The sequence below is a fragment of the Rhinolophus sinicus genome, chromosome 5 (genome assembly GCF_057876585.1).
Source record: "Rhinolophus sinicus isolate RSI-liver-muscle chromosome 5, RSI-T2T, whole genome shotgun sequence".
NCBI lineage: Eukaryota > Metazoa > Chordata > Mammalia > Chiroptera > Rhinolophidae > Rhinolophus > Rhinolophus sinicus.
Window position 1 is genome coordinate 10933834 of NC_142505.1, and position 13951 is coordinate 10947784.

At 55.0% G+C, this 13951-nt stretch overlaps 1 protein-coding gene across 3 annotated transcripts in view; it reads left to right on the plus strand.

Moving 5' to 3' along the window:
* Positions 1-13951, plus strand: part of CCDC13 (coiled-coil domain containing 13) — a 49941-nt gene that overhangs the window by 20178 nt on the left and 15812 nt on the right. For all 3 annotated transcript variants that reach the window (XM_074312554.2, XM_074312555.2, XM_019727512.3), the window contains exons 7-13: positions 554-658; positions 2990-3151; positions 5766-5942; positions 7507-7713; positions 8988-9127; positions 9627-9710; positions 11892-12014. In XM_074312554.2, the coding sequence (XP_074168655.2) occupies positions 554-658; positions 2990-3151; positions 5766-5942; positions 7507-7713; positions 8988-9127; positions 9627-9710; positions 11892-12014 (998 nt within the window). The remainder of the gene's footprint in view (positions 1-553; positions 659-2989; positions 3152-5765; positions 5943-7506; positions 7714-8987; positions 9128-9626; positions 9711-11891; positions 12015-13951) is intronic.

Here is a 13951-nt window from a genome sequence, read left to right on the forward strand (position 1 = left end):
CTTGAGGTGGGGCCTGCACACCTCCCTTCAACAGCCACAAACTCGGGCCCTTCTGGAACCGAACATCCCCAGCTGAAATTCAGAAGCCCTCCTCCTGCTGCACTCAGACACGGCCCCTTGTCAGTGGCTTTTCACAGAGGGCGAGGCCCTGTGGCAGAGTACTTCCTGTGGCCATCCAGGATGATGAGCTCAGTTCTAGATGACCGGTGAACAAATTCAGAAAATAGGTTTTGGTCAACTTTGTGGTTCACTCATCCCTGGATATAGCAAGAGCAGGGGGCCCCTCTGGGCATTGTTGGCAGCTCCTTGTCTACTATAGGCCTTGCCAAGATGTGCTGGGGACGAGGGGTTTACTGCTTTCCCAGGGAGAGCGTCTCTTGGAGCATGGTCAACTCACTGGCCTCTGAGGCAGCAGGAAAGTTGTGCACGCAGAGCCTGGGCCTTCTTGGAGCCCCACGCACCCAGCCCAGCTTCTGAACCAACAGCAGCTCTGGGGTTCTGGTGGGGGGGGGGGCCTCTCTCCCGGCCACACTAACGGTCCCACTCTTGTCAGGCGTTGGCCAGCGAGGTTGGAGAAGAGGTGAATGTTCAACAGCTCTTGTCCTCACCAGGGACCTGGAGGGGTCGGGCTCAACAAATTCTCGTTTTGCAGAGCAAGGTGAGTGAGTCATCAGATCCCTCCTGGCGCTGAACACAGGACTTGAAATGCCCCAGAAAGACCCATACTGACCCACATCAGAGACACAGACCCCTTGCAGGGTTGTTGTTTTGCATTCTTCCCCACCAGCCTGATTTTAATTTATTTAATGAACAAGCATTTATATAACACTTACCACAGGCCAGGCTCTGGCGCTTAACAAATGCCAAAGCCTTTGATTTATTTTATTCAGGCATATTTTTTCCTTAGTTCATGTAAATTTGCGTGACTATTGTACTCGTAGGCTTTTTCCAGTTTCGTCCAGATGCTTGCAGGCTTTTCATTACCCAAGAAAAACGTAGCCCTGTCTCCCTCTTTATGTTTTAAATATTTGGAGCCTCCCCGGAGGCTAAGAGCAGGGGCTCTAGAGCCCAACTGCTTAGATTCAAATTCCAGCTCTCTACTCACCGACTGTGTGACCTCGGTTTCCTCATCTGTATACTGTGGGTGATTTAGTACCTCCCCGACAGGGGTGTGGGGAAGACGGAGCAAGTCAATGCAGAGGGGGCCAAAAAAATGTGTACACATTTTAAGAAAGGAAAACTGTATTAAAATTGTAACTAACACTCAATATATACTGATAACAAAAGATGAACACATTTGAATTCTGCAATGACAAGAGGTGCTCAAAGTGGTTCCCATCAGCATCCAGACACTTGTGATTACAGCAAACTACTGCTTGAGCAACGTTGACCAAAGTGCCCACTTGTATCCATTTTTTTGGCACCCCCAGTATGTGTAAAATGCTCAACACCCTGCTTTGCATGGAGGAAATACTGTACCAAGGTCATCTGTGGTCACTGCCCTCCTTTTTGCCTTCCAACCAAGAATCACACGAGTAGGTGTGTAACTTCCACTGTTTGCCAAGCACTTTGCCTTCACCCCAGGGATTTCAGGATCACCGCTCCTAGGTGGGTTTTATCCTCAGGGTCTCCTGTGGGATCCTTGAAGCCAACATGGAGGAAAGGTCCCCCCAAGACTGTAATCAATGACCAGTGTGTGGCCTTAGGGTTCAAGAGACCTGACTTTGAGTCTGGCCTGAGTCGCTGATGGACAAGGTTTGTGAACCTGGGCAAATCACCTTTCTGTGCCTCATTGTCTCCGCGCCTGTAAAATGGACATAGTACTCTTCTCGTGGGTTAAATGAAATGACATTTGTAAAGCACCCAGCACAGTGCCTGGACAGAATAAACACTGAATACATTGGTTAATGCTGTTGTTAAGTTGTGTAAATAAATGATGAAAAGTCATTCTGCGTTCTTTAATGCTTAAAGGAATTACCACACAGTGCCACACGAGGGCGCTGATATGTGCTTGAGCAGCCATAACTGCTGCCCTTTACCAGTGATCCTGGGGAATTTTGCCCCACCTCAGGTTTCCCCAACTCTGTTCCATCATTTCTGTTGTGCCGACGTGGAAACCAGGGTTAGGAGGACCCTAGGAGCTGTCCACTTCAACCCCAGTGTGGTAAGGCCATCGTTCTGTGCGATGACATCTACCTGCTTCTTGCTGAGCCTGAGTGCTGGACTCTGCTGGGCCATCTTGGGGTTTCTCAAAGTTGCCTAATATACTAAAAATCACCCATAGCCCTGGTTTAAAATGCAGATTCCCAGGTCCTCCCCCTGGAGCTCGGACTTGTTGGTCTGGAGTGGGCCCCAAGATTTGTCACTCCAAGAAGCCTCATGGGGATTCCCAGGTTCAGACTAGTTCAGGCCACTGAATGCTCATAGCAACATTATCAGGGTGTACCCTTAGGCCCAGGGTGTACCCCACAGATGAGGGACCTGAGATTCAGAGATGTTAAGTAATCTGTGCACAGTCCCACAGCCAGCGAGATTTTGAGCTGGTCTCTCAGCCTCCAATCCGCCCTCCCTTTGTAGCATCTCCTGCAAAGCGGCCAGGAACCCGGGGCGTCCTGAGGAGACCACCCACGATGGTCTGTCTGTCCCTCCATCCTGTACTGAGACCCTCCATCCTTACCCTCCTAGGTCTTTGGGGCACACATCAGCTTCTCGGCCTCAAGATCCTCAGAGATGTGGTGATTTTTCCCATGTACTTGGCAGTTTCTCTTTTCCACGCTAACCCTCTCCCATGTCTTCCCTTGTTTTTCTCAAGGTGCCACCGCAGATCCCTTCCCCACCCCCCAGTCCCTCTCCTATGGGGAGTCCACGTCCATCTGGAACTGTGGTGTCCTCTGTCTAGTGGGGTCTCCCATCGCCCCTCAGGGCGGCTCCGCCGAGTGGTCGAGTCTGACTGCAGACCGGTGGTAGAATGAGTTTTTACCATCCTCAGGTTCGAGAGCTTGAGAAACAGTTGGGACAGACCCAGAACCGGTCTGTGGGAACAGCCCGTGACGAGCTGTCTGTCTGTCCAGACCCAAGGAAGCTGTCGGCCCAGGAGAAAAACCTGCTGAGGCTCCGCAACCTGGAAAGGGAAAAGCAGGAAGGCTGGGAGGTAATGCCTGCCCGGGGGGAGGCAGGTGAGCACGAGGGACCCAGAGATCATGAACCCCCTGAAAGGACTTGGAGGCACCTGGGGGTTTGCGTCAGCTCTGTGCGTGTTCCGCACGTCCTGTCGATCCAGCTTGAACCACCTGACTGAGTCCTCACCCCGAGCCCATTTCGTGAACTTTGGGTGGCCCCATCCTGGCTGATTTGGAGATGTTGGGTCTGAAACTTTCATTGTAAAAGGAAAAGGCGAGCGTGACAGCTCCAGAGGTGTGCTGGGGTCACATGGCCTTAAGGAAGGGGCACTCCTGGCTGACGAAAGGTGGACAGGCTGGTACCAGCTCCAGAGCAGCATCTCACTGGCCCAACTGAGAGTGTCAAAAGCCAGACTCAACCAGGCGACGCAACGAAGGGAACGTATTGGCCCTTGTAGCTGGACAACCCAGACGTGGCCTAGCTCTAGGACAGGCGGGCCCAGGATTTGGGAACTGGGTCTCAGGGCCACTTTCTCCTGGCTAGGCTCCACTCTCTCCCATGGGGACTCCTGGTGGGCCCAGCTTCTGTCCTCCAACCCAGCCCCCACGAAGGGCTTCTCTTTCCCAGCAGCTCTGACGAAGCCCCAGGATTTGGGACTAGCTTAGACCCTGTACCCATCCCTGAGCCAGTCGCTGTGGCAGAGGGTACAGGATGCTTTATTTGGCCAAGCTTCAGATACTCACTCCTCGGTCTGAGGAATGAGTCAGCCTCCCCAAACTTGGCCTGACAGTGGGGAGTAGGGGCTTCCTCAAGGAGAGTAGAGGAAGAAGCAGGAGGAGGTGCCGGCAGCCCGAGCGGGCCCACGTCAGTGTCCCCGGCGATGGGCCTTACCTTTCATTGTCAGGTTTCTGTCTGTGAGTGTCCTGTGCTCGGAACGCTGTAACCAGCGCTGTGTAGTACCTCCCAGCGTCCTGGGCCATCAGGTGTAAGGAGGGAACAGTGAGACGGTGGAGCTAGGCAACTCCTGCTGGACCTTATATGCCCCCCAGGGGTTTGAGCTTTTATCTTAAAGGCAGTAGAGAACCAGCAAAGGGTTTTAAGTTGTGGAGGGACATGGCCAGCATGCATTCTGGTCAGGTTGCATGGTCAGGCGTGGGGGATGGATCAAAGGCGCCGTGGGAGGCCGAAGCAGGAATCCACCTGCGACATGACCAAGAACTTGCGCCAAGACGGTAGGACTCGAGCGGAAGGGCCAGATGCCTGGAACATGGAGGGTCGGTTACGTAGGACTCAGTGACTGGATGTGGAAGGGAGAGGAGTAGGAAGAATTGCGGAGGACTTCCAGTGAGTGCAGCGGGTGGGTGGGGGACAGGGGCGTGGGTTCCAGGAAGAGGTGAGTTGAGACTTGAAAATGTGGGGTTTGAGGTGCACCTAGCTCAGACTTACACATTCGCAAAGAACAGAATATGATGGAATCATTGGACCATCCGTCAGCCACAATGTGGGCCATAGGAAATTATTTCCTGTGTGCACTGCCTCTGCCAGGTGCCACCAGAGCCTGGAGTGTGCAGACAGCAGAGCAACAGGGCAACAATGGCTGATGTCCTGCAACGATCTGTGGTTTTATAGCTTCGTCACGTTTTACTACTTTTCATTTCTATAATGCACCTCATCAGGGATCTGAAAACACGTTTCCAGTGATAATTAACCCTCAAGACCAAACCAGATTCTGTCACCTGCTGCGGAAAACCGCTCTTGGTGTCTCAATCTTGGCTCTGAGGGTTTGCCTAATCTGCCCTGTGCCCCTCTGACCTTGCCCCTAACCTGCCCTCTGGCTCACTGAGCTCCAGCCACACGTGTTCCACCCCAGGGCCTTTGCACATACCCTTTGCCTTCGCCTTTAGTCTCTGCTCAGATGTTACAATGAGTGTTTGTCACGATTTGGCATCATCTGTCCCGCCCCCTAGGATGTCAGCTCCTTGAGGACAAGGGCTCTGTTTTTTCCTCAGCTGTATCCCCAGCACCTATAAAAGGCCAAGCATATAGTAGGCCCGCAGGAAACATTTGTGAATGAATGAATGAATGAATGAATGAATGAATGAATGAAAGACCCCAGAGGCACATGCAGTATGTGAGTTTCAGTTTGTAGCTGACCAAAGTGAGGTGCAGTCTAGGGTGATGTGAGAGGATGAGGTGGCAGGGGGCCCCTCCCTTCTCACTCTTCTTCTTGATGGATTGAGGCACTTCAGTTTGAACCCTAGACGTAGCGCTATTTGCTAAAGCATGGTTTTCCTCTTTCTCCCCAGCTCAGGCAGGGATTGAGGGATGGGGACAGCCCCTGGAGGACACACCCAGAGGTGGCCAATGGGTTTCCTGTCATGTCTGACTGGCAGAGCAGGGGCAGCTGCCCAGACAGCTGCATTCTTGGGCTGAGTGAAGGAGTGCTGTCATCCGTTAGTGACATCTGTCGTAGGCTCGGGCAGGGGCTGGAAGCGAGGACCCCAGTTCTACTCACTTGCTCTGTGGCCTCCGACGAATCCCCTTCCCTTCCATTTCGGGGCTCACCAGTGAGTGGGAGTGAGGGACTGGACGTGGCTGAGGGCCCGCTCAGCCCTGCTACCCAGGACTGCACTTTCTGATTCCAGAAACTTGCGGGTGAGCGGGATGCCCTCCAGACAGAGCTCCAAGAGCTGAAAAAGAAGTTTGAGGGCGTGAGGTCTCGGAACAAGGTGCTGTCAAGCGAAGTGAAGACCCTCAGGAGTCAAATGGGGACCCTGACGGACAAGGGCAGACATGATGACGAGCTCATCGACGCCCTCATGGTACGGCCGGCCGCTCCGGCAATGCGCCAGCCAGGCTCTGGGCCCCCAAAGAATGCCCCCCCCCCACCGGAAATGTGTGACTCAGCCTCAGCCACCAAAGGTCTCACTCGCCCCAAATGCCACCTGCATACCCCAAAGCCCATTGCCTCCAGATGGGCCCCCGCCCCAAAGCTCCCCTCACCCACCCACCCCGCCCAGAACAGGGGCGGCTCAGAGGCTTCCTTCCCAGGGACACAAGCCTCTGGGCCTGTGGACTCCAAAGGAGAAAGAAACAGGTGAGGGGGAGGGAGATGGGATTGCACCCTGTGTTATTTCTCATCAAAGAACAGAAGGGAAAACTGAGTGGCCAGTACAAACTCTTGTCTGTGTGATCGCACACACCTCCTCCACTTCTGGGCCCTTGGGGTATGGTTTATAATAGTCAGTCGACAAGACAACTCCTAGGGTCAAATATTATAATTCTATTTCATAGATGGGGAAACTAAGATTCTAATTAGTTAATAAGTCATCCAAAACCTTACAACTGAATTCAAACCAGGTTTATATGACTGTAAAGCCTTCCTTCATTAGCAATGCCACACTACTATCCCGACCCTAGCCTGGCCTTTTCTCTCGGGGGCCCGAGGCACCCCAGCTTTATCCCTGAATTCCAAGTTGTACCCACAGGCTCCTGGGGTAGTCATTCATGGCCTGACTGGGTGCATGGGGAACTGATGCTGGCTTAGGCACCCCCTTAGTCTCTAATAGTTTCACCAGGTAGGGTGGTGGGCAGGGCCCAGGAGACCTGAAATCTGGGCCTGCCTCTGTTGATACCTCACTATGTGACGCCAGTTGCATCCCCTCTCTGAGCCTCAGGTCCCAGTTTTTAAAGAAGGTGCAGGGCTGGATGTCCTCTGAGGTCCCTGGGTACCACCATTCTTTGTCACTGACGATGGCATGAGAGCTGCAAACCAGCCCCAGCCCTGCCATTCGCCAGCAGGGTCCCCTCTTTAAGCCTCAGTTTCCTCCACTATGGGGTGAAGACAACAGCCCACACCTGTTCCAACTCACTGATATGGTCCTTCCTGGCCCCCAGGCAGGAAGCCTCCACTCCAGCAATGCCCTGGGAGAGGGGAGGGGTATCTTCAGGCGAGGAGGCGTCAGGTCAGGTGCTGAAGGATCCCTGGCGAGGGGTCCAGGTACTGCCTTCAAGGGCGGTCTCCCAGCAGAGTGGGATAGGGTTTCTTTTTACCCAAATGTCTCCCCCTCTGGCTGAGGGGTCACCATCAGAGCTGCTTCCTGTTGTCCTGAGAGCCCCTTGGATGTCCTCCTTGGCCCTGGTCTCAGGGAGAAGGAAGGTGAGGACAAGAAGAGGGCAGAGCCCCCACCTGCCTGGCGAACCCCCTGAGAACAGATGAGAAGGCGTCCCTCTGGTTCTCCAGGGAGCGTTCGTGTCTCACTGTCAGGTCCCTGCAGGAGCAGGGACTGGGTGGGTTGCTAGAGGCTGGGGGTGGGGGCTTTCCTTGTCCTTCCTTACCCAGGGGCCTTGGCTGACCCTCGCCTGCCCTCCTACTTGACCTCGCAGGACCAGCTAAAGCAGCTACAGGAGATTCTGGGCAGCATGCATCTGCAGGAGGAAAAGACACGAGCATCCCAGCACCGCCTGGGCCAGCAGCTCAACCATGAGGCTCAGCAGAGCAGCAGCCTCGTCACCCAGCTGCGGGCCATGGTAGCTGAGCGGGAGGCCAGAGTTCAGCAGCTGGAGATGGAGACGGGGCAGCTCAGTGTACAGGTGAGCAGGGCACTGGTGAGCGCAGCATCCATTTCCAGGTCCCAGCAAGTCCATCCAACATCCAGAGAAATCTCAGCCACTTCTGTGTCTTTCCACCTGCCTTTATTCAGGCTGCACCATGTCCTACCTCGTCCCACTTTGGCTCCCTGCTTCCATCTGGCTCCCCAGCCCATTCTGCACACACCTTTCCTCTCTAAGGTACAAAACTGATTGTGTCCCTGCTCTGCCTAAAAGCTGTCTGTGGTTCCCCATCACCGTCGGCCTCACCCCGTCCTCAAGGGTCTGGGCTCCTTCCATCTCACCCTCTCCCTCACCAGCTGTGGCCCTCATCCTCATGACCCAAGATGGTAGCTACACTACCAGCCTTTACATCCACATTCCAGGCAACAGGATGGCAGTGGGGAAACCACATTTCCTCATCCAGCTTGCAGGGCACATTGTGACCAATTCTTGCTGCCACCCCTCCTGCACCCCCCCTTTCCTCCACACTCTGGCCACAGGAATGCCATTTAGCTCCTTACATGGTCCTGCTCTTGCCCCACTCCAGGCCTGTGCACGTGCCGGAAACACACGCCCTTACTTTCCTTCCCCACCGCCTCTGCCTGGCCGGCTGCCCCTCAGACGTTAGGTCTTACCTAGTACGAGCACTTCAGGAAGCTCCAGGCACCACCACCCCCAATTCTGTGTTACAGGCCCCTCCTGGGCACTCCCTAAGCTCCCTGTGCGTCCCCAAGCCAAACTTTTGTCACACTGTGTGACCATTTTCCCATTTTCTCCCCCGAACTCCCCTTGAGGGGACACGAATCACGGCTCCTTGGTGCCAGGCCCTCGCTGAGGCCCTGCTAGCCTCTCTGTCTCCCGGTGTCTGGAAGATCCAAGTGTCTCCAAGTGACAAAGGCAGCTGGCCTCAAGTCACCTGGCATTCATCCACGTGTGGGTGGGGCTGCCCACAGAGGTGGGTCCACTCAAAGACGTCAGTCTCTGATCTGCCGACACCGTAGGCCATGCCCTTCCCTTTGGGACCCGAATGTGGAGCAGCTTCCTTGCCCAGTCACCGTGCTCACACCATGTCGCTCCCTTTCTGAAGAGAGGCATTATTAGAGGTCATTATCATGCAAGGACTGCCTTCACCAAACAGGCCTCGCTTTTCACTCCTGAAAAGAAGCCTCTTTCATATCCCCTGCAAGCCCCGCAATCAAGCCAAGGCCCCCTCCTGCCTTGTCTAGGCCTCTGAGTCAAAGCCCTGAGAATCGAACCCATGTCTGTTCCTGCAGTATCATCAGAATAAAGGAGTGGGCGAGGGGTCCAGTCGGCCTGAAGTCAACCCAGCCCACACCAAGCCCCTGGAGGACCCAGGCCTGACCAAGCCTCCGGCCTCAGCAGGGGATCACGTTGGCAGGCTTGGATCTTCTCGGTAAGAAGAAAATGGGCTGGAGGGGTTGGCATGTGAATAGTAATTATTCAAAAGAAAGGCTGTTTCCTGCTGCCTCCGATGGGAAGCCACGGGTGCGATTTTAAGATGACTGTGTCCTTGCCATCCCACTATGTGGCCCTCTCCTATTTCATTAGCCCTGCATCTGTGTGAAGGAGCGTTGGGCCCAGATATTATTCCTTCCAGAGCACGTGGTTGCAGCTTCCTGTAAAATCGTCTCAGAACTCCCCTGCTTCTCAGATTCACAAACAGACCTGTGTTGAATTGGTGGAGGCTCTGATGTCTCCTGGTTCTGTCTTGTTTTGAGCAAGAGTTCTGGAAGGAAGGGCAGCAAATCCACAGGGCTGCTGCGAGGGCCAGCACTGGCCACCTCCTCAGGCTGCCCGGATCCCTGCTGGCCTCTGCCTCCCTCCCAGCTGGGGAGGCCCAGCAGGGCCCAGCCTGCCTTCCCATGGTGATGAACCCCTCTGCCCTCACACAGCTCTGTGACCAGCCTGGGCCACACACTCGTGGAATCTGCTCTCACGTGGCCTTCCCTGCCCAGTCCTCATGGGGCATCACCCAGGTAAGAACCCAGGACCCCCCACCCTCACCGTCTTTCCCATCCTTGATCACTCCGCTGATATTGCCATGCCATTAAAGGAGGAAAAACCAAGGCCAGGCCAAGTCCAGGGACTCCTCCAAGGCTACAGAAGGACGTGGAGGGTCAGGGACATCAGCGCCTTGTCCAAGGTGGTAGAGCAAATGGCTTCGGAACCAGAGTCGTGGCCTCTGAGTCGCAGGCTAGTATTCCTGCTGCCACAGTTACCACAAGGAATCTTCCACCCCTTGTCTTCACTTGCCACTGAGAATCAGTCTCTAGGAGGAGAATTTCATGTCATATGGGTTCCCAATTTAAGGCACTGATATCCCCTCAGCTCTCCGGTCCCATCTTTGTTGATAGAATCAAGCGTAGGGCTAAAATGGGCCCTTTATTCTTGCTGCCAGCTCACAGACAAAGGGCGGCTTTGTCCTGCCTCTGAGCCCTGTTCTGAGCCCTGCCCACTGTCCACTGGAGCCACGCTCCCACTGTCAGCTCCCCACCCCCTCCCCTCAGGCAGGTCAGCTCAGGTTCCGGTGGGGGCCTCTGAGTGGGACTAGTCCCACCTTTGAGTTGCTGTGTGGCTCTGGGCAAATTGGTCCCCCCTGGGCTTCTATTTCCCAAGAAGTACCTGAGACACTTCTGGCCTGACATTTGGCAGCCCAGGGACCATGGGCCAAGGCCAGCCCTGCAGCTGCCCCACACGTCAGCCTGGAGACATAGGGCACCTGGAGGAGAGTGGGCCGACGCCGAGCTCATGCCACACTTCTCCTCACACCACAGGGGGAATGCACAGGCTCTGTTTCGCTGAGGTTTTAGAAGTAGGAGCAGGGAGATGGACAAGACAACCCCTCACAGTCCCTTCCAGGCCCATGTGGCTATGACCTTTGCGCTCCATGGGGAGTCAGTGTGCTCCTGGGCTGCCCAGAGCGCTGGTTCTCAAGCTTGCTTCTCCCACCACACACACATAGTTACTGAACCCAACCATGTGCGTGCCCTGCCTCATGCAGCTTACAGTCCCCTCCCCTCAGTGACAGGGCAGGCATGCATGGGGTGGGAGTGACCCCAGAGAGTGTGTCTGTCAGGGCTGGCATGGGGACTCTGATGGGGTGCCTGGGAGTAGGGTGGGGGGCAGGGGGATCCCCTCTTGCCTCCTATGGCTCCTCCTCCACAGTGAGATCATGGAGGTGAGTAGAGTAGGGTTTCCCGAACTGCAGGGCATACACAGATTAGCTGGCATCTGCCAGGTTAGATACGGGTTCTGATTCAGCCGATCTGGGCCACAGACTGGGACCCTGCATTTCCAGCGAGCTGGTAGGTGATGCCCCAGCCGCTGACTCACAGACCACACTGAGCAGCAAGGCCTTAGAGTGTATTAGGAGCCAGAACACTAAGGAGGCTGCAGCCCTCAGAGCCCATCCCAACCAGCCCCCATCCTGTGCAGAGAGATGACTGGGGCCCAGAGAGGGGAAGGGACCTGCCCACGACCACAGAGCCAGTCAGCCTCTGGGTGCCTGTGTCCTGTGATGCCAACAGGACCAGGGTCACCAGGGTGTCACTGGGAAAGGTGAGGGCAAAGCAGAGAGAAGCTTGGGACTCACATGTGGGCTTCGGGGGTTGGGAGTGGGTCAGAGCTCAGCTTCTGTCCTGACCCCAGCCAGCAAGTGAGGGGCTGGTAGGCAGGCCCAGTGAGAAGGAGGGAAGCAGTGATGGGCCGGGATCAGGCTAGAGAAAACGGACCCAGTCTCAAAGCCAAGTGTCCAGGCTCCTGGAAAGTGGGCTGGGCTTGGGGCAAAGCCAGGAGGTGTGGGAAGGCTGGGACAGGCTGGTATTGGGCAGGGTAGCCAGGTCCCAGGCCACACAGGTACCCAGGGCACCCCCAGGCCCCCAAAAGCCAACTTTATAGCAGCCAGACTAGTCCCAGGCCCTTACATTGGATGAATAGAGGTGCTGGTGCAACCCCAGCCCTGGTGGGGTCTGGCTTTGGAGCCAGCTACGTGAAGTCTAGAGACTATAGCAGGGCCGGGAGTGGTGAGCTGAGGAGAAGCCAGAGCAGGAGGGCCAGGAGGGCCAGGAGGGACTAGGGGTCTTCAATGTCCTTGCAGTCTCTCCCACCATCTTCAGGGAACCCCTTAAATGACCTCTGCCCCCCACCCTCACCCCCAGGTTCTCGGACTCCCCAGAACAAAAAGGCTGGCATGCCCAGGTAGCAGAATTCAAGGCTCTCTGGCAGGCCACTGAGGTGGAACGCGACCGGCTCACCGAGTTTGTCACTGTCCTGCAGAAACGGTAACACATGGCACCCAAGGACGCACTTTCATGGGCCTACGTGGGCTGCAGGGTGGAAGCCTGGCACAGGGCATCTCTCTTGGACAGGGCCAGGCCTCGTCCATGACTGGGTCCACCTTGCTGGGGCATTTGGCTCCCGGGCATTCCCAGCCATAGCTCATGTCCCCACCCAAATGCCCCACTACCTTGGGGTCCTATTGTCACACTTGTGGTTTGCCCTGTCCTACACGCTCCCAATGGGACTGTGGCCTGCGTGTGGACCTGAGGTAGGAGTCTCAGGGGAGAGACCCTCTGGAGTGGTTAAATCAGTCATATCAACCTACCAATAATGAAAATCTATGATGAGTATGGCACTGTACTCGGCGCCATTGGAAGCTTTGGTGGGAAGAAGACACAGGCCAGACTGATGTCTGGAATTGCAAAGATGAGGAGAACAGCTGATACCTAGTGAGCTGAGACTTCTCTAGGGAGAGGGAGGGACGCGTGAGGCCCAAGGCAGCAGACCAGGAGCTATGGTTTTCTCCAAGGAGTTGTTGACAGATGTCCATTCAGATAAATCAGTGCTCTTCACTCAAGTGACCCTTTTGGCAAGAAATGCAGGTGCCCAGGCCAACACATGGCCTACCCATGTGACCTGCTCAGTGAAAATATAAAGGACACCACTGAGTGTCTGCCCTAACAGGCCATATCACATGTCAGTCAGGGCTCTTTGGTGACAGACAACAGAAACCAATTCTGGCTAAGTGAAGAGAAAGGCAGATTTGTGGAAGGTTCTGGCAGGCGCCAAGGCACAGAGCAGGAGAAAAGCTCAAGAAGGTCCAGGCATCTTGGTAGCAGGAACCCTTGGGTGGTCTCCCCAGTGCCCCTGGAATGGAGCAGGCCCAGTGGGTTCTGGGAGAGAAGGTCTAGCTGGCCTAGGTTGCTCGCAGGTCCCTCCCTGGACACAGGCCAGGCCCCTGCACTGGAAGTGCCTCCAGGTACTCACAGATGGAGGGAGGACAGTTTGCCAAAAAGGAGAAAAGTGTCCTGTTACCAAAGAAGGCATTTGAGGCACTGGAAGTGGTCAACAGATGGCCACTAACTTAGCAGTAAGAGTGACCGGCTTTAATTTTTTCCTGTAGTACACAGAGAAGACCTGAATTTCAGACATACTCAAGTATATGAGAAAAGTAACCATAATTCTTTTTCTGTCGTTGAAATGCAATGGGTAGTACAAGCCTCTAGTCTGGTCTATCAGATGGAAGAAACATATTCCATTCAGGCGTTCTCTCCCATTTCCTTTGAGGTGCACCTGCGTGTTGGGGTGGTCTTATGAACCAAGGTGACCCTCTCATCTATTGCAGCAAAAGAAACCACTCCCAACGCAGTGGACTCAAACACAATGGTTTCTTCTTTCTTATGATTCTGTGGGTTGCTTGTGTGATTCTGCTTCACATGACGCCAGCTGGGATCCCTCGCAGGGCCCCATCCAGCTGGAAGCTCAGCAGGGGTGCTCAGTTCTCCTTCAGGGGGCGTCTCTTTCCAGGTGGTGACGCATCTTCCAGGGCCTCTCCACACAGAGCTGGGGTTAAGGTGAGGCAAGCAAGGCACCTAGGGCTCAGAGTTGAAGGAGGCACTCCGTGTCATGCATGTGTGATTCTCAGCTGACAGCCTTGACCTCTGGGTGTTCATTCTGCCGCTCTGGGTCATTTTTGGATGTGGGGGAGCTCTGTCCCAGGCCCACTGGCCTTTTCTACTCTGGGCCATTGCAGTGTTGCTGAGCTCCAACAAGGAAAGAGGGCCCAGGACCCCCTCTAGATTCCGATCCCCCAAACCTATTTGTACTTCTCACCCCAACGGACAGGACCTTCCTTTCTCAGAGATCCTCAATATCTGTTATTTTCTCTATTTGGAGGGTCTGTCCCGGTCTTGCACAGGGAGAGAGCTTTCTCTGTGCA